Here is a 22,487-nt window from a genome sequence, read left to right on the forward strand (position 1 = left end):
CAAGGGGTCTAAGCAGTTTCCCACTTGTCCGAGAAGTTTTCTGTCTGCCCCACCCCTTTCCCCAGGAAAACCCAATTTTTAGTGCTGAATAAAACAAGCATCAATCTGCAGAAAACCCGACTGACGTTTGCTTCAATTCAGTGGTAAAGACTGGGTGTCCCTGAGAGAAAGCGACCGGAGAATCTGGGCAAGCCCTAAGTCTCCATTTGTCCAGATAATTGCCAATTTGCCTTCTTTTGCACCAGTGTGCCCCAGAGAATTGAAGAAGTATCTTCAAGCAACTTTTCAGTTTTTTTCCCTTTCATCAATTCTAGCGTCACTTTGTTGAATAAAGGGGTTAATGTAGATTGGGGTGGAGGGGAAACCGGCAAGGGAAAGCTGCATGCTGCAGCTCCCAAGTCTTGTCTTAAAAGTTCAAAAACGAGAGGCAACCCAGAACGAGGCATGCAGCAACCAACACACTTTTGTAAGCAAAATTCTTTACCACCGCTGCTTCCCTAAACACACTGCTTTAGCAGCTGATGGATAATATTGTTTCTAACTATTTTTTTTATATAAGTAGCTTCTGAGTAGGGGTTTTGTTTTGTTTTTTTTAAAAAGTTGAGACCGTTTACAATACTTTTCAAATGGTGAGCACCAACTTTCAATATTTCTCTTGTTACCTTTTATAAATTACAAGTAGATCCTGCAACAAAACGTGCTGGGTGCTCATGCTAAAAGCCCTTTTTCAGAATACTCCATTCTATCCTGCATCCTCCTCAATTTTCCAGTGCCAACCCCAAAAGACAGCATTGTGTGGGCAATGAGCATGTGAAAATCTCAATGGTCCATTCCCCCCCCCCTTTCTTTTATGATTTGTTCTTAGAATATTTTCTTTTGTGTTTCTGCAAATCTTGGGGTCACTCAAGTCTGCGTGCGGATGTTGCCATTTTGATTATGTACTGATTGGCACTCTGAAGAGTGCTCTGTATTTATTTCTGTCTAATCCTGTGTGTTCCTTGTCTTCACCTGTATATGCATTGAAAATTGAATGCTATAGTAAGGAAATAAATACTGAAACGTAACAAAACAAAGTGGGAGAGGCGGTATTTTACTTATCAAATCCACTAATGCTCAATGATGGATAAGCCTGAGTAATACCCCTCCCCACCTTCTCTCTATATAGAAGGATCTGGCAACTTCTGTTTCAGTGTATCTGAAGAAGTGTGCATGCACGAAAGCTCATACCAAGAACTAACTTAGTTGGTCTTTAAGGTGCTACTGGAAGGATTTTTTTTATTTTGGATAAGCCTCAGACCTTGTTTCCATAGAAGTCATACATGTAGCTATTTTGCCCTGGAAAAAGGCCAGTCTTCCAGCTAAAGGTGCTGTCTCTTCCCAAAGCACAGCTACTGCTGCTGATGTTTTAATGCTTAGCACAAATCTTGGCACCAGGGAGAACCAGTCTAAAACTTAAATGGCCATGTTTAACTATAACATACGATATGTCCGCCTGGAAAAAATAATTATTGTAAGAAATATAAGATTAATGCTTATTATTCAATGTGAAAAACAACTTGGGAGTTTTTTATATAAAAAATTAAGTGATACTTCAGTGTTGCTATCTATCATAAGGACAGTAATGAATGAGAAGAATAATTTCTTTTTAACAAAGGAAAGTGTCATCAAACATAGAGGCTCTTCAAGTTGTAACCGCAGTTGGGTAGCATATCTTTGCAATGATTAAATGCATGTAAGGATTTGTCCCTGCTGTCATATATAAAAATGCTTAGGTCTCGCTGACAGAGGTATCATGAGAGTACTTCCATACCAGCTAAAAAGCTGAAATTTTGTGTGCACACAATAAAAGATAGTGCATCTCTTTCTTTCTTTCTTTCTTTCTTTCTTTCTTTCTTTCTTTCTTTCTTTCTCTCTCTCCCCACTGATAAAAAAGGAATGTCTGCATTCAATGGCTAAAGTGCCTCAGCACAGGATACAAACAAACCAAATCGATAGTTTCTGACAGTTTCACCTTCATATACGTAGAACAGATTGCGGGGAGCAGGGGAACTGCAGTGGCACCCCAAAATGGATCGAAGATTGTAAAAGACAAACTCTGTTTTCACATGGCAATGAAATTAATGAATAGAGTTGGGGCAATAACACAACCCTGTTTAACACTTGATCACACTGTGAATGGTTCACTTTGAGAGCCATTGTTATCTGTGATTGTTGCTGTCATATTATCATGGAGGAACCAAATGATGTTTACAAATTTATCTGGGCAGCCAATTTTCAGAAGGACAGTCTACAGGGCATTACGATTTACAGTGTCGAAAGCCTTAAAAAGGTCAATAAATGCTGTATACAGGGGTTGGTTTTGCTCTCTGCATTTTTCTTGAAGCTGTTGAGCGGTGAGAATCATGTCCACTGTCCCCATAGAAGGCTGAAAACCATTTTGGGATTCAGGAAGGGTCACCTCGCATATTGTTACGAGACGGTTTGCTAAGATCTTTGCAAGAATTTTGCTGGCCGCAGCTAAGAGAGAGAAGCCTCGATAGTTTCCACAACCAGTTCTGTCACCTTTTTTAAAGAGATTGATAATTTTGGCATCCCTAAAGTCTGCTGGGATTTCTTCTCTTTCCCAGATTTTTTCGATGAGCTTGTGAAGTTGTTGTGTAAGTTCAATTCCGCCCACTCTGAAGATTTCGGTAAGTATCCCATCAGGTCCACTGGCTTTGTTTTTCATTTGGTTAATAGCTGTACACAACTCTGCCAGATTTGGAGATACTGCAAGCACATCTCTAACTTGTTTTTGCAGAATTTGTGAGAGGACCTCAGCAGCTACGGGGGAGTTGCGGTTAAGGAGATGTTGGTAATGTTCTTTCCAGAGCAATGCAATAGCTTCTTTATCTTTTAGAAGTGTGGTACTGTCTGCTGAGCGTAGGGGGCATATGCCATGATTTATTGGCCCACAGATGGTCTTTGTGGCTTTAAAGAAACTCTGTGCATCATGTGTGTGGGCTAAGTGCTGGCTCTCTTGAGGGGTTTTTTTTATCTACCAGGTGTTTTTTAGTTCTCTGGTTCTTCTTTGAACCTCAACCTTAGCATTGGCATATGTTTTTTTCTTAGTGGCACAGTTTCTATCTCTTTGCCAAATCTGAAAGGCCTTCCTTTTCTTGTCATTCAATCTCACTGTCATTCTCATCAAACCAGTCCTGGTGTTTCTTGGTTTGGTATCCAATAGTTTGTTCACAGGCTGCAATAATGGATGTTTTTAGCTTGGTGGAAGGACATGTGGATCCAGAATTGGCCTCCACAGTCACTTACGGACTCATTGTTAAAACTGTGTTTATGGAAGACAATCTTACTTGGTTACGAGTGATCAACAAAGAAGAAGAAATGTGGGGAGGGGGAGAAGTAAATGAAAATGAGCACATAGCATGGCCAGGGGAAGACTGCGTACAACTTACGATAGTCAGGAACTGGGATATGGAGTTTGGAATGCTAATATAGTTGAAATCGGGTTGGACCCAGAGGCACCCATCCAAAAGAAGAAGAAAGGTAATTTCTGCTGCTTTGCACACTTTGTGGTAGACCATGGGTAGGCAAACTAAGGCCTGGGGGTCGGATCCGGCCCAATCGCCTTCTCAATCCGGCCCGCTGACGGTCCGGGAATCAGCGTGTTTTTACATGAGTAGAATGTGTCCTTTTATTTAAAATGCATCTTTGAGTTATTTGTGGGGCATAGGAATTCGTTCTTCTTCTTTTTTCAAAATATAGTCCGGCCCCCTGCAAGGTCTGAGGGACAGTGGACCGGCCCCCTGCTGAAAAGGTTTGCTGACCCCTGTGGTAGAGCATTGTGTCAGGAAAGTGGAAGTAAATCCAATCAGGTTCTTCTGCTTGCATAAACAAGAGAAGAGCTACACTACCATAACACAAAGTGTCTGCACCCACTCTTCTGCTACGGATACTGCAAGTGTCTGCCCAGCAACTAGTGGTTAGCTTCCTTCCACTTGCACTTCTTCAGATCCAACTCATTGTTTAAAAATGATACTTCATTTTCCACCTGCACCAGACAAGCTGAGGTCTGAGGTACTGTAATTGTCATTGACAAACTTGCTAATCTTGGCCTAACTGGCACAGACTTCTCCCATCACAATACCCTCTCCAAATGCAGTGCAATCTACAGAGAGGAAGGCAGGAGCTCTGATGACAGAGTGTCATGTTTTAGACCAAACTGACAGCTCAATTGTGTGAAGCTGCCAGCAATATTAAACTCTGACCCACAATACAGAAGGTATTGTGTTAATCAATGCATTGTTGTGAAGCTGTGATGAACTCTCTGTTTTTAATCTTTCCAGTGCAGAGCCCAGAGGTTCAGAGAGTTGAAAAATGGCCACTGCGGACAGCATGGGAGCCAAGACTCATCCGAGTCTTAAGCAATATTTGGTCCTGGGATATCGCCTGCACGCCAAAGCAACCTGTCCTTCGGATCCTCGGAAACGGAGGGTAATGCCATTTAGGTGACAAGAATGATCACCTCGAGCTGCAATCCAATGATGTCTGCGCACATGACCCTAAAGCACTTTTGCGAAGTCAGTGGGTTTATTAGAATCCCGAGAATCACAGTGTTCAGTAAATTACAGGGCCTCATAGTTGTGGTGATAAGATTGAAAGCAGCAGGCCAGTGTGCCTGAAAAGCTCCAGAATGCTTGCAACCAATGTGACAGCGAGGAACGAAAAGATGCAAGTCGGGACTTGTGCTAGGATATCAAGAACATCCCCTACAAATTATGGGCAACTGAAATAAAACCATGTATTTTTCCCTCTGCTTATCTCTGCCTCCATTTTCCTCCCCTCTCTAAATTGTCCACCCTCTATTTAATTAGTCTGTTTGCTCATCAGGACAGTAACGTGTCCTGTCACTGAAGCCAGGTTCTGGGGGGAACCTGAAGTGGTAATTCAATAGGGTTGATCTGAAGTCCCCCCAGCAATAACTTCAGAAAATGCTCCTCCAGGTATAAGTGGAATCACTGTAGATAAGCACCACCCACACCCAGTTTGGACAGCCTTTGCAGAAGGATGCAGTGGTTGATGGTACTGAAAAGTCCAGGGAAATCAACTGGGCTGCTCTCCCTCATTTCTCTCGCCCAGCAAAGGTCACCCCACAAGGCTGTTTCAGTGCCAAAACAAGGCCTAAACCCTAACTGAGGTTGATGATCATCAGAGAGTGCTTGATATTGATGAGCTAACACGCATTCAAGCACATTGCCCAGGAATGGGTCTTTTATGTTAAGGACTTCCTGGTCCTGAGCATTTTCTTTTCAAGGGTGGTCGCACTACGACGTTCCTTTGTCTCATATGCAGAATCTATTGCAATTTGGAAACACAGCTTGGTTAGTAAGCATGGGTAGTCTTGGCCTTTTCTAAGAGCTCGTGGGGTTCTTCATTTGCTAAGCAAATCACCTCTCTCTAAAGGGAGTGGTCTGAATCCTGTGGCGAACCATATTCTTTGCTCTATAAGATGGACTTTTTCCCTCCTAAAAAGTAAGGGGAAGTGTGTGTGCGTCTTATGGAGCGAATGCAGGCTGCGCAGCTATCCCAGAAGCCAGAACAGCGAGAGGAATCGCTGCGCAGCGCTCCCTCTTGCTGTTCTGGCTTCTGGGATAGCCCCTCAGTCCCTTCCCCCACCTCCCGGAAAAGCCCCCAAGAGCACGGAGCATGTGCGCGGGCTGCCCTTCTCCCTCCTCGGGGAAAAGCCTGCAAGCACCACACACACGCTCCACACAGCTCGTGAAAGGGAGCGCTGAGCAGAGCCTGGGATGCATACAGGCTCTGCTCAGCGCTACCTTTAAAGAATATTTTTTTCCTTGCATTCCCCCTCTAAAAACTATGGTCAGGTGCGTCTTATGGAGCAAAAAATACGGTAATTGGAATGATTCAGTACAAATAAAGTGGGGAGCCAATGTTGGGTGAGATGACCTTCTGCTCCCTTCCCAGTCTATAATTTCTGAAAATTGCGATTTTTGAAAGCTCAGTGTTTTCACACGATGGACCAGGAATGCCTACCCTATGACCTTTCAGTTGTTGCTGGACTCCAATTCCCACCATTTCTGATTGCTGGTTCTGCTGGCTGGGCTGATGGGAGTTGGACTCCAAGAACATCTGGAGGGCTATAGGCTTACCATCTCTCTGTTAAGACACAACTTTCTAGAAAGCCCAGCAGGTAAGACAGACTTCCCACTATCAAAAGTTCTGGTGTCCACCACACTGATGCAAATTAAATTCATGAATGTGACAAGAGTAGATGCTGCTTAGTGGCTGCCCTCCAGCTTGCAGTACATTTGCAAAGCAGCCCCGGGGTACTTGCTCCCAAATTCCACAATAATGAGTTCCAGGACAACGGTTGGAAAGGAAATGGACTGCAAGTCCCATCTCACAATTGTTTCAATAAGTCTTGAGCAGTCCCTTGAAGGTAAACAGGTACTTCAGTCCCTCAAAGAGGGTTTTGTGGGAGTGGGGAGGTCCCATTATCATACACAGCACTTTCTGCTGAAATTAATCAAGCTCCTCGTTTCAGAATATTGCCTCTGAAATCCAAAAGCATGCAGTCAAGATTCGCACAAAGACTACACAAGACGGCCTCTCTTAAGGAGCTGAGTGTTTTTTAACTATACAGTTGCCTTCTATACCCAAGGGAGTGATGTGTTTACGGTGCCAAACACATGCTTCAACTATTCACGGAAACTGCAGGGAATAAAGAGGTCTGAACAGCTTTACTTCATTACAATATATAATCATGGGCTGTTCTTACCAGAAGTACAGCATTCCCAGATTCAGAGCTGATAGAAAGAACTTTTTAGCACCAGGGAGGAACAGATATCGGTGAAATCTAAAGTCAGTAAAAGGGCCTGACCTGGTAATGTTACCACTGGCTGGCTGTCATTCCTGGAAGTCATTATTTGGGGGTAGCGAATGCCAACCTACTTTCTGAAAGCCAAATATCTTTGCTTGTATTTAGCCATCTACTCAGTTAGATGTGTACCTTTGGGATAGGCTGGGGATAATGTACTAAAACCCTGCTGAAAGTTAAGATCAACAGCTAAAAACCTGCACTAATATCCTAGTCTTTTTCCAGTTAACCCTAAAGCAAACCTAATACAGATGTTTTAAAACTTTTCCATAATATGTTTCTTTAGCTGAGCACAAAGCTTATCCTCTTCCCAAGTGTTTGGAGTAGGTAACTTTTTTCTAATTCTCCTTCTTGAGCCCCCTCTTACCCCAGCTGTGAAAAGCTAATTTGAATAAAAGCATCTTGGGGGAGGGCAACCGAAACAGCCCATTGGTAGCTGAGCATGACTGGTACGGGTACTGAATGCAAAGTGTCTGTTGGGGGCGGGTCAATGGAAAATTAGGGGGAGGGTTGCAATGGCATGGCATGGCAGGCTGACTTGGAAAAGTGAACAGAAACACTCTACGCTGCAACGTTTTGTTGCAGGTCCCACTTATTTACATTCCCTGTGGATAGCGAACTTCATGAAAAAGCTCAGGTTGAATGAGAAACGACCTCTTACATAATCTGCAGCTGTAAGACATGCAATAAAAACCTCTGCACAACATTGCTGTGGAAGGAACGTGATGCCTAAATTCCAAAGAATGTGCTTTCTGCCTTTGAAGTTATTATGTGACTCAGAGGGCAATACGGTCCCTTTGCTATAGTTAAGCCTAACATATAGGTCAGAAATGTTTGCACAGCTACAGCCAACATTTGCAAGCCGGAGTTCACCAAACAAACTATCCAATTGCTAGATCATTCACCTGTTGAACCTCTGAGAAGATGAATACAGCCGTGCGTGCAGGGAAATCTGAAACCCGCGTGGTTTGCATTGTAATACTTTTGTTCATGGCAAATGTACACACACATGCACAGAGATGATACTTGGCTTAGAAGCTGAATTGCGCATTATCTCCTTTGTCAAAGCCCTAGAGCTATCACTGCAAAAGCCCAGCATTCCTTTCTGAGCCTTGAATGGAGCGGGGGGTGGGGGGTAGTGAAGAGATCATTAAATTATAATTTCTCTACACTATTGGGATGAGGATTTCCTACCAACAGGATTAATGCGAGCACAAAAATCCAGACTAAAGCCGCTCAGCGGAGAGGAGAGCAGTTTAGTGTCTAGTAAATTTGATTGCTGTGAAAACCCTGACACATCATAATAGCAAAATCCTATTTACTGCAGCAAGCGGGATGGATAATACTGGTTAATACCAGGTATAGTGTGTGCCATCAACTCGCAGCTTTACTGTCTGTGTGCTCATCTTATTTGAAGTTTAATACTCCTTGACTGCCTGCGCAGTAAACTGATGCTGCAAATGAAGCACCAATCCTACAAGCTAAAAATCCTACCTGCAAGCATAAGCCACAGAGGAAAAACAGAAGTTATAAAAAAAGAGAGGATTGTAACTTATGTCTGCACTTTCAGGAATTTGAACCCAAGCATGATTTGTGAAGACAGATCCCATTCGCCTGTGCGAAATGTTGTTGTTTAGTCGTTTAGTCGTGTCCGACTCTTCGTGACCCCATGGACCAGAGCATGCCAGGCACTCCTGTCTTCCACTGCCTCCCGCAGTTTGGTCAGACTCATGCTGGTAGCTTCGATAACACTGTCCAACCATCTCGTCCTCTGTCGTCCCCTTCTCCTTGTGCCCTCCATCTTTCCCAACATCAGGGTCTTTTCCAGGGAGTCTTCTCTTCTCATGAGGTGGCCAAAGTCTTGGAGCCTCAGCTTCAGGATCTGTCCTTCCAGTGAGCACTCAGGGCTGATTTCCTTCAGAATGGAGAGGTTTGATCTTCTTGCAGTCCATGGGACTCTCAAGAGTCTCCTCCAGCACCAGAATTCAAAAGCATCTATTCTTCGGCGATCAGCCCTCTTTATGGTCCAGCTCTCACTTCCATACATCACTACTGGGAAAGCCATAGCTTTTGTGAAATGTACCTGTCCAAATGCAGCCAAATCTAGTATCAAAGTCAACTGATGGTTGAATTTGGAGATGTGCAAGTTGTGAATTAGCATACAGATTCTGCATAGCTCATAGAATCCTGAGTTGGACACTACATCAGGGTCATCTATTCCACACCCCCACACCCCGCAACGCTGGAATCTTTTGCCCAATGTTGCCTATATCCTTGTCAAAGCTGCAAATAAATTCATGTCTTCCCTCTGCTACAAAAATCACTAGGTTGCCTCAGGCAAGCCTCTATTTCTCTCTGTGTGCGCGTCTAATTATCACTACCTGCGCTTCTTGCACTTCGTTTCCCTCTGAACTCGCTGCTGACACCCCCTACCCTCTTCACATTCATGTGTCTTTTGGGCCTGCCATTTCAGGATTACACGCGATGCATTTGCAGACATGGGCTCTGATCCTGGAAAATGTACGCCATAATAAATGTATTCTTCGTCTTTAAGGAAAGAAATATGGAAAGAACAGCCAGGACCTACAGTGCAGAGTAGCTGTAAGGAGATTGCAACCAGGAAATGTATGCAAAGTGCTTTTAAACACTACACAGCATTATATAAATGCCAAGTGTTCTATCATTGTCCTTTCTTTAAAAAGCCGCACTTTACACTGTAGCATATGCAGTATTACGAACACATAGTGAATTTGTCACAAGAGCAGGGGTCAGTCTCAATGCTGGTACTTTCCTTTTTCCATAAGATTTTATTAAAGTTTGCTAGTATTTCTGAAGCTGCAGCTATGTGGATCACTTCTGTTCTATAACAGCAGAGGAGCTTAAAGAGCAAATGGAGGCAAGAGTTCAACTTGTGCTGGAGGAAAACCTCCATGAAGCACTCAGGCCAGTCAAACTCTCAGCCAACCCTACATCACAGTGTTGTTCAGGAGTAAACTAGATTTCCTTCCACATATATCATAACCACCCTGATTTCCCATAAAATTTTGAACTGGGAATTTTTCAGTATGCATCGGAATATTTTCTGATGCCCTAGAGCAGTGGCTCCCAAACTTTTTGAGTAGCAGAGCACTTTCCAGGAGAGAAATTCATCATGGAGCACTATTGTCGCCCTTATGCTAACGGTACATATTTCACAGAATCATAGGATTGTAGAGTTAGAAGGGACCCTCAGGAGTTGGAAGGGACCTCATTGCAACCCTCTGCAATGCACAAATTTGCAGCTGTCCCATACGGGGATCAAACCTGCAACCTTGATGTTATCAGCACCAGTATCTAACCAACTTTTTCTTTCCAATCTCTTCGCGGAGCACTTGGAGATCCTTTGGGGCAACACCAAAGCTCCACAGATCACAGTTTGGGAACCGCTGCCCTAAAGAATGATATAACTTAGTATGCTTAAATTACTTGTATTTTGCAAAAAAAAAGCTTTAAAAAAAATGAAATTGGCAAGCTTCCCTAACACTGAGTTGTATTCAGTGCTAGTCAGAACAGACTCACTTACATTAATGGCTAATTTAGGTCCATTAATTTCAATGGGTTTACTCTGAGTAGAACTTCACTGGTCTGTCTATCCACATCCTGCTGCTGTAATTTGGGGATATGTGCGAAACTGCACTAACTGCTTAGTCTGTGCCTCAAGTGGCCCTTATCCTGCATGTGATTTCTGCTCAAGGTTAGGACGCCAGCTGTAGTCGGCCTTTCGAAAGAGCTGAAGGTCACAGGCTCCAACCCTGCATTCTGCAGTCAGGTGTGTATTGGCACTGACTGTGACTGTGTTGGCAGTGACTGATGGAGAGCCAGTGTGATGTAGTGGTTAAGAGCGGTGGACTCGTAATCTGGGGAACCGGGTTCAATTCCCCGCTCCTCCACATGTAGCTGCTGGGTGACCTTGGGCTAGTTACACTTCTCTGAAGTCTCTCAGCCCCATTCACCTCACAGAGTGTTTGTTGTGGGGGAGGAAGGGAAAGGAGAATGTTAGCCACTTTGAGACTCCTTAGCGTAGTGACAAAGTGGGATATCAAATCCAAACTCTTCTTCTTCTTTCTTCAAACTTGGACCTCTCTGTATATTTGAACAACTTCAGTTTAACCTCTAAGACCAGGTTACTGCATTTAGTAGTACAGGATATGATGAATCAGCATCTCTTAACTTTAGTTACAGAGTGTGTCTGAATTGTCTTGTGCCTTCGAGTTGATAAAACTCTTTACACTGAACTGTGCGGGCAAGGAGTTTTCTTCACCATCAGCTCTGGAAAGGATGACAATGGAAAAGAGAGAGGACTCTGAAGCTTTGCTGGACTACTCTTCGGGTCACACTAATACAGGTGTGATATCAGAACACTATCACATTCCACTCCCAAACCGCTTTGTGGAGAATAGCATTTGAAAGCTGCTTGGGGAACCTGCAACCTTTTGACTGTCTGGGTGAACACCCAACCTTCCCCCCAAAACGCACTGGGGAATAATATTGCATTACTCGCCTCGACCAGCCCTAAATGGCATATGCACTCATTAGACCAATCTCAGACCTATTTGCATGCCTACATCCATGGGTGATATCCTCTACCATATTTGGGGACTTATCTAATTTTGGAGGGGAGATTTTAGGCAAATTCTGAAAGAGGTGATTTACAATGGCAGCGGGTGGTATCTTCCTTTAAAAAACAACAACAACAACAACAGATTTCTGGGTAGGAGTTGGATGGGTAAAGCCCACTGCTAAGGAACACTGGGGCCGCCACTCACTCATCACTCAACTACCTTTGAGGAGACTGAGGAGATATGAGAGCCATCTTCAAATATCTAAAGGGCTGTCACATGGCGGATGGAGCAAGCTTGTTTTCTCCTGCTCCAAACCAATGGATTCAAGTTGCAAGAAAGGAGATTCCGACTCAACAGCAGGAAGAACTTTCTGATGACAAGAGCTGTTCGACAGTGGAACGGACTCCATCAGAAGGTGGTGGACTCTCCTTCCTTGGAGGTTTTTAAGCAGAGGTTGGATGGTCACCTGTCAGGGATGCTTTAGCTCAGATTCCTGCATTGCAGGGGGTTGGACTAGATGACCGTCAGGAGCCTTCCCACTCTATGATTCTAGAGTTCTTTAGTTATCTCCCGCTTGGACTACTGCAATGCACTCTACATGGGGCTACCTTTGAAGGTGACTCGGAAGCTGCAATTAATCCAGCTAGACTGGTGACTGGGGGCGGCCGGCGAGACCATATAACACTGGTCCTGAAAGATCTTCATTGGCTCCCAGTATGTTTCAAAGCACAATTCAAGGTGTTGGTGCTGACCTTTAAAGCCCTAAACGGCCTCAGCCCAGTATACCTAAAGGAGTGTCTCCACCCACATCATTCAGCCCGGACACTGAGGTCCAGCTCCGAGGGCCTTCTGGCGGTTCCCTCACTGCGAGAAGTGAGGTTACAGGGAACCAGGCAGAGGGCCTTCTTGGTAGTGGCGCCTTCCCTGTGGAACGCCCTCCCATCAGATGTCAAGGAAATAAACAACTATTTTACTTTTAGGGAAGTTTTTAATGTCTGATGGTGTATTCTTTTTAATATTTGGTTAGAAGCTGCCCAAAGTAGCTGGGGAAACCCAGCCAGATGGACGGGGTATAAATAAATAAATTATCATTATTATCATCATCATCATCATCTCTACACCAACTCTTCCATCACCACACTGTCACTATTTGGTGGGTGTTTCCTCAGTGTTAAAAGGCAATAGTGCCTTTATGTTATCTATCTCCCATCACAGGATTTATGGATTAAAGTCTAAGAGCTGTGAGAATTTCTATTATTCTCAGTTAGGGTCAGGCACAAGTTCAAGTGAATGTTGTGCCCTCTTTTTCAGGCACAGAGGCTGCAATTGGTTCAGAGAGCAGCTGCCCTCACCCCAATGGATTTGAGGGTAGAAGACTGCTAACACAACTGCATCCTTACATTTACTGACTTCACCTTTCATCCTCTATGGGCTAAGAATACATGCATTTGCTCTAGGAAGTTACACACATAAACCGCTCGGTGCATTATGCCTTTTCCATATGAAATTAAGGCTGATTTTGGGATGCTTACACTCATGATGAGTGTTTGCACTGTATGTTGAGGGTCTTCATTATATCCATATTTTGGTTTGGAGTCTGACACTCTCAGGATCGTGACACAGCAGGGTAGCTCACTTTTGCATTTCTAGGTATGCCAGTTCTAGTCACCAAGGGAGCAATCGCTAGTCACAACTAGCAACTGGTTGAATGGCAAATTGCAGGTCTGATTAAAAACCCAGGTCTCCCAGGTCTAAATCCAGCAGATAATGTGCTGAGCGACACTGGCTGTAATTATGCGCGTCCCGGCATGCGCATCTGAAACAAGACGATGTGTTTTGTCTCAACTACTCGTGCACAATTTTGAAACATGCCAGGCTGGGGCTGGGGGAGTCTGGTAATGATAGATTGTGGATTCTCTTCAATTTTTAACATCTGCACTTTGGAAATGAAGTAATGACGCAGTATAATGATGGAGTATCTCAGGGCGTTTTGCTGATGTCTCCTGCTGGAGGAAAAGTGAGCGTTTCCCTTCTAAGCGGCTTCATTATTTCAATCTATTTTCGCATTGATTTGCCATTTCCCATACAAGAATGGCAATTAGCCCACTATGGGCTCCAAGTGCATTAGATGCAGCTAGTGGGTTTTCGGCTAGGAGTGTCAGCTAGGACGTTTTCATTCAAAATTAAGGCAGGGGACGGAAAGGGGGGGGAGAGAGCCAAGCCTATACCCTTACATCCTCTTCTATTGTGTCTCATGCTGAAAGCTCAAGAGGGCTGCTCTGATATCAATGTGAATCAGGAGAATGGGCTCATATTTTCTCAGGGTCTGAAGAGGAAAATGTCCCTTTAGTACTGATGAATGAATCTCTCTCTTGAAATCTAATGTGGGGAACTCTTAAATAACGAGTTTATAGCCTGAGCAGATATACTGCATAGGAAGGTTATTCTTTAACTCCTTTGTTAAACTATTCCATCTTGCTTAGCCGCCATGAAGCAGGCAGTAACTCACAACCTGTGTGCCATTGCTGACCTACAAATACTGTCAGCTGTTTGGGGAATCACTTCCTTCCTTTTCTTTTTTCTCTCTCTTTTTAAGTATCAATGCCTTTTTCTTTTTTTGCACATAAATGAAATTTATGGATTGCTATTGCCCCCGGGGAACAGAATTGTTTATGTTTCAGCATCCTAGCTGTCATGGATGCCGTGTCACTTTGTCCTGTATTAATCCTCACCAAAAGGTTGGCGCATCTTCACTCCTGCCTCTGAAATATTTTCAAAGTGACAGGCGTCATCTGAAAGTGAATATGTATAATAACTCAGCTCTAGAAGGAGCACACGGGGGCTGACACTAATCTGCTCTGTTGTCATCACCCTTTATTATCAATGACTGCGGTGGTGTTTCTGCTGCAGAGGGAAACATGAATATGAAATTGCTAATTGAAAAGGGAAAAAAAAACTAATAAAAATGGCCAGTTAATTATATGGAGGAGCTCTGACACTTAGAGATGCAATATGCTCAAATGCCACCTTAACAGGAACCAAGGTACTTTATCTGAGAATTGGTCTAGGAATTAATGAGCATTCTTGGCCAAGACGGTCAGTGATTGCTTGCTTTCTCTCTTTTGGTTTTGAGCGGTACACTAGCTCAAGCCTTCCTTAAACACACAGCTTCTGTTCACTAGTACCAGGGATTCGCTCTCATCATTGCACAATCGACTCTTTATCAATTCACATATTCTTCCTGCTTTAGCCTTCTTAGAGGATTATAGACATATTCATATTCATACACCTATCAACAGCCACCAAAAAGTAAAACAAAACCTCTGTAGTCAGAGATGGTATATATTTAATTGGGGGGCGCAGGTGGAGTTGTGGTCTAAACCACAGAGCCTAGGGCTTGCCAATCAAAAGGTTGGCGGTTTGAATCCCCGCAATGGGGTGAGCTCCCGTTGCTCTGTCCCAGCTCCTGCCAACCTAGCAGTTTGAAAGCACATCAAGTGCAAGTAGATACATAGGTACCGCTCTGGCGGGAAGGTAAACGGCGTTTCCGTACACTGCTCTGGTTTGCCAGAAGCAGCTTAGTCATGCTGGCCAAATGACCTGGAAGCTGTCTGCGGACAAATGCCGGCTCCCTCGGCCTATAGAGCGAGATAAGCGCGCAACCCCCGAGTCGTCTGCAACTGGACCTAATGGTCAGGGGTACTTTTACCTTTACCTTTACATATTTGATTACAAACTGGTCAGTACAATTCCACTGCCACCCTAGACTCCTTTGGGAGAACAGGTACAGTATAAATTTAATTAATATTTTTTTAAAAAATTAATAAATAACAGTGCTGGGGAGAAGCCACATCATAGTAGCAAAGCACATATTTTGAATAACGTAAGACCCAAGTTCAGTAACTGGTATCCCCAGTTAAAAAGATCTCCATCAGTAGGTCTAAAAAAATACCCTCTACGTAAAACATTGGAAAGTCATTGCCAAAATATTGAACTAAACATACCAATGAACTGGACATACTCAGTACACAGCAAGCGGCATACAGTCCATAAAAACAAAATTGCCAACTTTTTTATTAATATAGAAAAAGAGCCATTGCTTCTTGTCCCAGTACAACTTGCTGCAACCTATAATCTTTTGCACCGAACACAATCTCACCTGATTAGTCTGAAAGGGGATGTAACGTGTGTTAACATCCCTGTAACATATTGCAAGAATACGGAAAAACTACCATGCTCCCAATATATTACTTTTCCCCCCCTTCTTCCTCGCCTGCCTCCCTTTTTCGGGTATTGTTTTAACACTGAACCAGAGGAAGAATCCTAACAAAGGCCTTATGTTATTTTCCCCTATTACCAACTTTGGCAGGGAAAAAGGGAAGGGCAGCTGTTTTACTGTAACAGCCACTTCATGCATATAGTGCTACCTCGGGTTAAGTACTTAATTCGTTCCGGAGGTCCGTTCTTAACCTGAAACTGTTCTTAACCTGAAGCACCACTTTAGCTAATGGGGCCTCCTGCTGCCGCCGTGCCACCAGAGCACAATTTCTGTTCTCATCTTGAAGCAAAGTTCTTAACCCAAGGTACTATTTCTGGGTTAGCGGAGTCTGTAACCCGAAGCGTATGTAACCCGAGATACCACTGTATTTTAAAGCCAAAAAGCCAAAGTATAGCAAATATTATCATCAGCACAAATAAACAACATGAGAACATAGAAGTTTGGACTGCTCTCTGACCACATGGAAATGTCCTTAGTGGCTATACCAGGGATGGGGAACCACTGCGCCATGAGGCCATCCCTTAGAAACCAAAATGACCCCCCCCACACACACACACCCTGGCCAGGCTAGGCTGGAACTGCTTTCCTCCAGGGATGTGTCAAAATCAAAACCTCAGCATTTTCTGAAAAAGTTGAAAGTCTTATGAAATTGAACTGCCTTCCAATAGCTCTGGTTCAGCCACTGAAACAGGTTAACATCATTGATGTGACACATCTCTCCACGGCGTGAAACAGTTTTACAAGACCCCGGAACATACAGAATGCCAATTTTTTCCCCCAAGAGGGAAAAGAGCTTTGTGACAAAGTTCTTACCCCTCCTCCCTGAGCTCCACACCCTATTTAAAAGTTAGCCAAAAAGCAAGTGGAGAACGGGAATTAGCAGCAAACCCCTTCATTAAAAGAGAATAAACTTTCTCACCCTCTCTTCCAGTCGAGCCAGCTGCTCTTTGTAGTAAGCATCATGCTTCTTCAGCTCTCTGTCTTTCTCTTCCAGCTGCTTAGCCTAAAAAAAGCAACACACACACACACATACACAAAAGAGAAAACTGGATCAGAAAAAAAGGAACACTGGCAAGCCAAAAGTCTAGTGCAAATTGTGCCCGTTAACTCTTGCATGGAGACTGAAGCCTGCAGCCGGCACACTTTTGCCAAGGCAGTATATTAATAAGATCATGATTAGCGTATTGAGAAAGTTAAGTGCTTGCCCATTGTATTTCCCTGTTTGCTCAACAGCTGTGCCACAGTTCATCCAAACGGAGCTGGGAAGAGTCAGAAGGCAGTGCCAAGAAAGCAGCGTCGGGGTGAATGTTTAGTGAAAAATTGGTACCAGGAATCAAAAGAAATTTGAAGATCAATGATGAGGTAGCTAACCTACAGTGACATTCCTAGAAGATGTGTTTTGAAAAGAACGCTTGGAGCACAAGGTGAAATGTTTCAAAAGTGTCTGATTAGATTATTAGATCCAGCAGCCACTCAAGTAAAACTGTTTTAAATTGTCAGGGACACCCCTCAATGAAACCTAGTAACTAACTGTACATTATGAGTGGCTTATCAGGGCTGGTGGTATATTCTGGTTACTGGAGCTATTCGAAATGGAGATTTTTATCCCAGTTAGCATCTGCACTGGATTTGAAACTGCTTTCATATATGTGGTTGTTTTAACTGTTTTTATGCAGGCAATTGTTTTATAGGCTTTTTATTGTATTGTGAAATTGCTTCAAGATGCTTCATAAGAAGTGATTTTTACATGAAAGTAATTCTATTATTTGTTTGTTCATTCGTTCTGGGTTGTCCGAGGCAGTGGTCTAGAAATAGGCAGGTGTTTTAACAGGAATAGGCATTGCGGCAGCACATCCGCTTGAATTTACTATGCTGAGGAAGCCAGCAGTTTTATTGTATCTAATATAAACACATTGGTTCCTTATATCACATGATCTCCACTACACTGATTTCAGCAGCACCCTCTACGATTATTTTTCAGCATTCGCAGAGGCAACAAAACGTCACGTTAGTCAAAAGAGATTGGGGTTTTACCATAGATATCCGAGCCAAGATGGCAAGATTACTCAAATCCTTTCAACAACACAAAAGGCTATAGGTTTGGTGAGAACATTGCCCTTTTGCTACCACTCGTTATCTAGTAATTTTGTGAAACTTTAATGTTTGTGATGACACTGATACATCCACACACATTTTCAGCGAAAGTATATGTCTTTCATCTTCAAATAATATTTTTGCTTACAAATGGTTTTCCCAGCTGCTGATCAAAGAGATCATTTTAGTCCCTCCCTGACCAGAGCAGGCTGCGTAGGAAAAGTGAGCCTTGTGAAGAACGGTCCTTGAGAGTGGAATGATTATCAAGAGATCAGGAGGACGTGGGATATTTCAACTCTGTGAAATTTCATCCCAAACTGACAATAATGAACCTGCCATTAACAAAACCCTTGGCCTATTGGTGACTTTCATAAAGCAAGTTTCACTGGGCCCGCTTCAGCCAGTCGGTTCTCATATCAAAACTAATCACTTGTGTCAAAATTAATTAATCCTGGCAAAATCTGCAGGAAACTTTGGAAATTGATGCTTTACTCCTCAAGGTTGCTTTGTTAGTTCTTACCATCAAAGATACAGGAATGAGCATACCTAAACCCTAATGGAGTACCTGATTTGAACACATAAAACAGGCTGAGAGACTCATTTGATCTGCACAGTGTTGAGAGAGCCCTCCTTAGGAAAGTCTGGGATGCTGTTAAGAGGGGAAAGATACCCTCCTCTCTCCCTATTGCCCCCTATGGTCCCAGTCAAAGAGCCAGTTTCGTAACCATAATGAAGACCTTCTGAGCCTGACACACACCGGGATTTTGATGTATTTTGCAGAATTTAACCTGAATCATTTGCAATTTTAATTTCCTAGTAAGAAACAACTCCATGCAAAGGAGGCTTTCCTATAAAAATGAAGAGTGAGGACTCCTGTACGAAGTGGAAGGTATATCAACAAAATAACTCCTTTGGAGAGAACCTGTCCCTTTTTAATGTTTTCTGTTTGTTCCCACCTTGCTTTGTCCCCCATCCATATAGCTATTGTTCCTGAAGAATTAGAAACCCACACAACTTATGGTGTATGTTCTGTACTCCTTACTGAAACTCTGACTTTACTGCTTACCTTAATTTCCATCTCCTGAAAGCATGTAAATCCAGAAAACACAGCCATCAATTTATGAAACAAACAGAATATAAATAGAACCAAGAAATGTGCAAGAGACAATTATGAAACTCTCACAGTTCTGGACACCTAGGATCACTTTTTCCGTTTTGTTTTGGAAACAAAACAACATTAATCAATTTGATACAAAAACAGATGGGCACGTTTCTTGACTTTTCAAATATATAGAAGGTCAAACTAGATAGTCCCAGTATTTGAAGATGTTGGAGCATAAGATAAATTAACAGTATGGCAAAATGAAATTGGATCACAGGCACGTTTAGCCATCAGTTCTCTTCATTTGTTTCTGTTTACAATTTCTTCTTAAAATGATTTCCATGCCCTCCAAAATTTCATGGGTGAAAAAATGGATAGGTCTATCAACAGTATTTAAATTATTTATAATAAAATCTTCACCAGGCAATTTTATCTTCAAACAGGGACAATCAACGTGTCTAACAAAAACAGACCAAGCAATTCAAATGCAGTAAAACCACAAAATAGCACACCTTAAACTATAAAACCAAAACTGGAACAAGACTTCTTAAATAAGAATAGAAAGAACATATAATATTCTAAGCAGCAGTAGACTCAAACATCTGTTGAAAAAGATGCCTTCAGAAAAGAACAAAACACTGATAAAGAGGTAGAAAGTCTAACGTCTCAGAAAGGAGAGGGAATATCTCTCTGAATTCCAGGTCTTCCAAACAAACAATGGGGGAGGGGTTATTGCCTAATTATCATTATTATTTATTAACTTATTTATAACCCACTATTCATTCTTTGCACGATCCCACAACAAGAAACAACAATATAATGCAACAATATTTTATTTGAATACAATTTTATGTAAAGACAGACAGTATACTAACAACATAACTGCACCAGCCAGGCAAGAGACATTCCTTGGATGAATAAACTGGCATCTAAACCCCATCAATGTTGTTGTTGCTATTTAAATTTGTATACCACCCTTCATCCGGAGATCTCAGAAGGGTTCAGAGCATAAAAATATAAAAGAAAAGCATGAAATACGTAAGAAAAACAAGAACAAAATAAACCAATAGCACACACAACCCGTCCCACAAGCACATTCTTTTGGTGCAACATAAACTAGACCTGGAGCCCTACTGAGGTTGTTGGACTATAGAAAGCAGATGGCACTGTGGTCTAAACCAATTAGCCTCTAGGGCTTGCTGATTGGAAGGTTGGCGGTTCGAATCCCCACAACGGGGTGAGCTCCCGTTGCCCTGTCCCAGCTCCTGCCAACCTAGCAGTTCGAAAGCACGCCAGTGCAAGTAGATAAATAGGTACCACTGTGGCGGGAGAAGGTAAATGCCATTTCCATGCACTCTGGGACTCGTCACAGACCTCCATTGCGCCAGAAGCTGCTGGCAGCATGACCCGGAAAGCTGCCTGTGGACAAACGCTGACTCCCTTGACCTGAAAGCGGAAATGAGAGCCGCACCCCACAGTCAAATTTGACTGGACTTTACCATCCAAGGGTCCTTTACCTTTACCTGTTGGACTACAACTTCCATCAGCCTTAGCCATCATGACTAAAGGTAAGAGATGATAGAGCTGTAGTCCTCCAACATCAGGAGGGCCACGTGTTTCCCAGCCCTGGCCAAGACATACACATTAGTCTTCTAATATGAAGTATGTGAAACGGTAGACTAAACACTGTATATTGGCATGCATGCATGTGCACAAAAGTCAAGATGCATCAAATAGCCAACTGAGATGTATCTTCTAGTGATATGGGAGAGGCAACTGAAATCTGAAGAGCAACCTTTTCATAAGTCAGCCCAAAACTTCCACTTTAATACCAACAAGTATGGTGGTTTACCATGGACAGGTATGAGAACATTAGGACCATCTCTGGCAGATGGGGATCCTTGGAGCATGCGGATTTTAGTTCTAAGAAACTCCTATCCATATGAAGCCTCAGTCTCTTCCCACTCCTTTACCGAGAGCGAGTTTAAAAAGTCAATAGAGCGGAAAGAAAAAAAGTCACAAGGCAATTTGAATTTCCAACAATTTACTGTTCTAGGAAATTTAAGGGTATTAAAAAAAGGGAGAAGAAGAAAAGGTCACCTATGCATAGTAAGCAAGTAGGGGAGGCTTCAAGCTACCTAATCACAAATAACTTCTCCTCACCTACTTCAACAGATCAATTAAAAGCAATTGCCTGGACCTCTCCGAAGGAAAACAAAAGCAGCAAATTAACAGACTCGCTGCTGTGGAACGAGGAGAAAGAGAAAGAAAATTAAAGGGATTCTAAACTTTAAATAGGAAGCGAACAAACACAAATAGTATTTTGTAAGCCACGGTTTACCCAGGTCTAGACAAAGCCTGGTTTTTCCAAATGTTTTTCATCACTGGATCCCTCATTCAACACTTCTGTGACATGTGCAAACTGAGTCTCCAGAAAAGCATTAGTGAAAGGGGATGTGAGTCACATTAGTCGCTGGTGTTTGATCTGTGGTGGCCCCATTCACACAAGCAAGTCAACCCTGGATGTTGCAGTAATCCAGTGGTGAAAATGCATGTGTGAAGCCCTCTCTTGTTCCACACACAGGCTGCTTCAGATGAGGGTATGGTGCCACTGAATATTCGGTGTGGGGGTGGGGAATATGGAATACTAAAATGTTGAGGGCAATGACAAACCTAGACAGCATCTTAAAAAGCAGAGACATCACCTTGCCAACAAAGGTCCGTATAGTTCAAGCTATGGTTTTCCCAGTAGTGATGTATGGAAGTGAGAGCTGGACCATAAAGAAGGCTGATCGCCGAAGAATTGATGCTTTTGAATTCTGGTGCTGGAGGAGTCCCATGGACTGGAGGAGTCCCATGGACTGCAAGAAGATCCAACCTCTCCATTCTGAAGGAAATCAGCCCTGAGTGCTCACTGGAAGGACAGATCGTGAAGCTGAGGCTCCAAGACTTTGTCCACCTGATGAGAAGAGAAGACTCCCTGGAAAAAACCCTGATGTTGGGAAAGACTGAGGGCACAATGGTTGAGAAAGATTGAGGGCACAAGGGGACAAGATGGTTAGACAGTGTTCTCAAAGCTACCAGCATGAGTTTGACCAAACTGCGGGAGGCAGTGGAAGACAGGAGTGCCTGGCGTGCTCTGGTCCATGGGGTCATGAAGAGTCGGACACGACTAAACAACAACAACAACAAAATGTTGAGGTGCCCACTAAAATATTGGTGCTGAATATTAATGTGCACCCAACAAGCTTTGTGCATTTGGGAATTCTAGGGCCACTATAATCTGGACCAACTGACAGGACTATTGTGGGTTAGTGAACAGAAGCCTGCCTTTCAAAGGACAAGCTTACCCAGCCTGCCCCACCTCCCACACCATAACTCCCTGGTTGGATGGCCATCTGTCATGTATCATCTCACTGAGATTCCTGCATTGCAAGGGCTTGGACTCGATGACCCTCGGGGTCTCTTCCAACTCTAAAGTGCTATGATTCTATGATTCTCAACACAGGCTTTTAG

At 43.2% G+C, this 22,487-nt stretch overlaps 1 protein-coding gene across 2 annotated transcripts in view; it reads right to left on the bottom strand.

The window, feature by feature from the left end:
• CHCHD3 (coiled-coil-helix-coiled-coil-helix domain containing 3) overlaps positions 1-22,487 on the bottom strand; it is a 220,825-nt gene that overhangs the window by 65,800 nt on the left and 132,538 nt on the right. The window contains exon 5 of one of the 2 annotated variants that reach the window (XM_082239303.1): positions 16,695-16,778. The exons of the other annotated variant lie outside the window; for it this stretch is intronic. Within the exon in view, the coding sequence (XP_082095429.1) occupies positions 16,695-16,778 (84 nt within the window). The remainder of the gene's footprint in view (positions 1-16,694; positions 16,779-22,487) is intronic. 2 annotated transcript variants of the gene reach the window in all.

The sequence above is a fragment of the Podarcis vaucheri genome (genome assembly GCF_965113315.1).
Source record: "Podarcis vaucheri genome assembly, chromosome: 10".
NCBI classification, from domain to species: Eukaryota; Metazoa; Chordata; class Lepidosauria; order Squamata; family Lacertidae; genus Podarcis; species Podarcis vaucheri.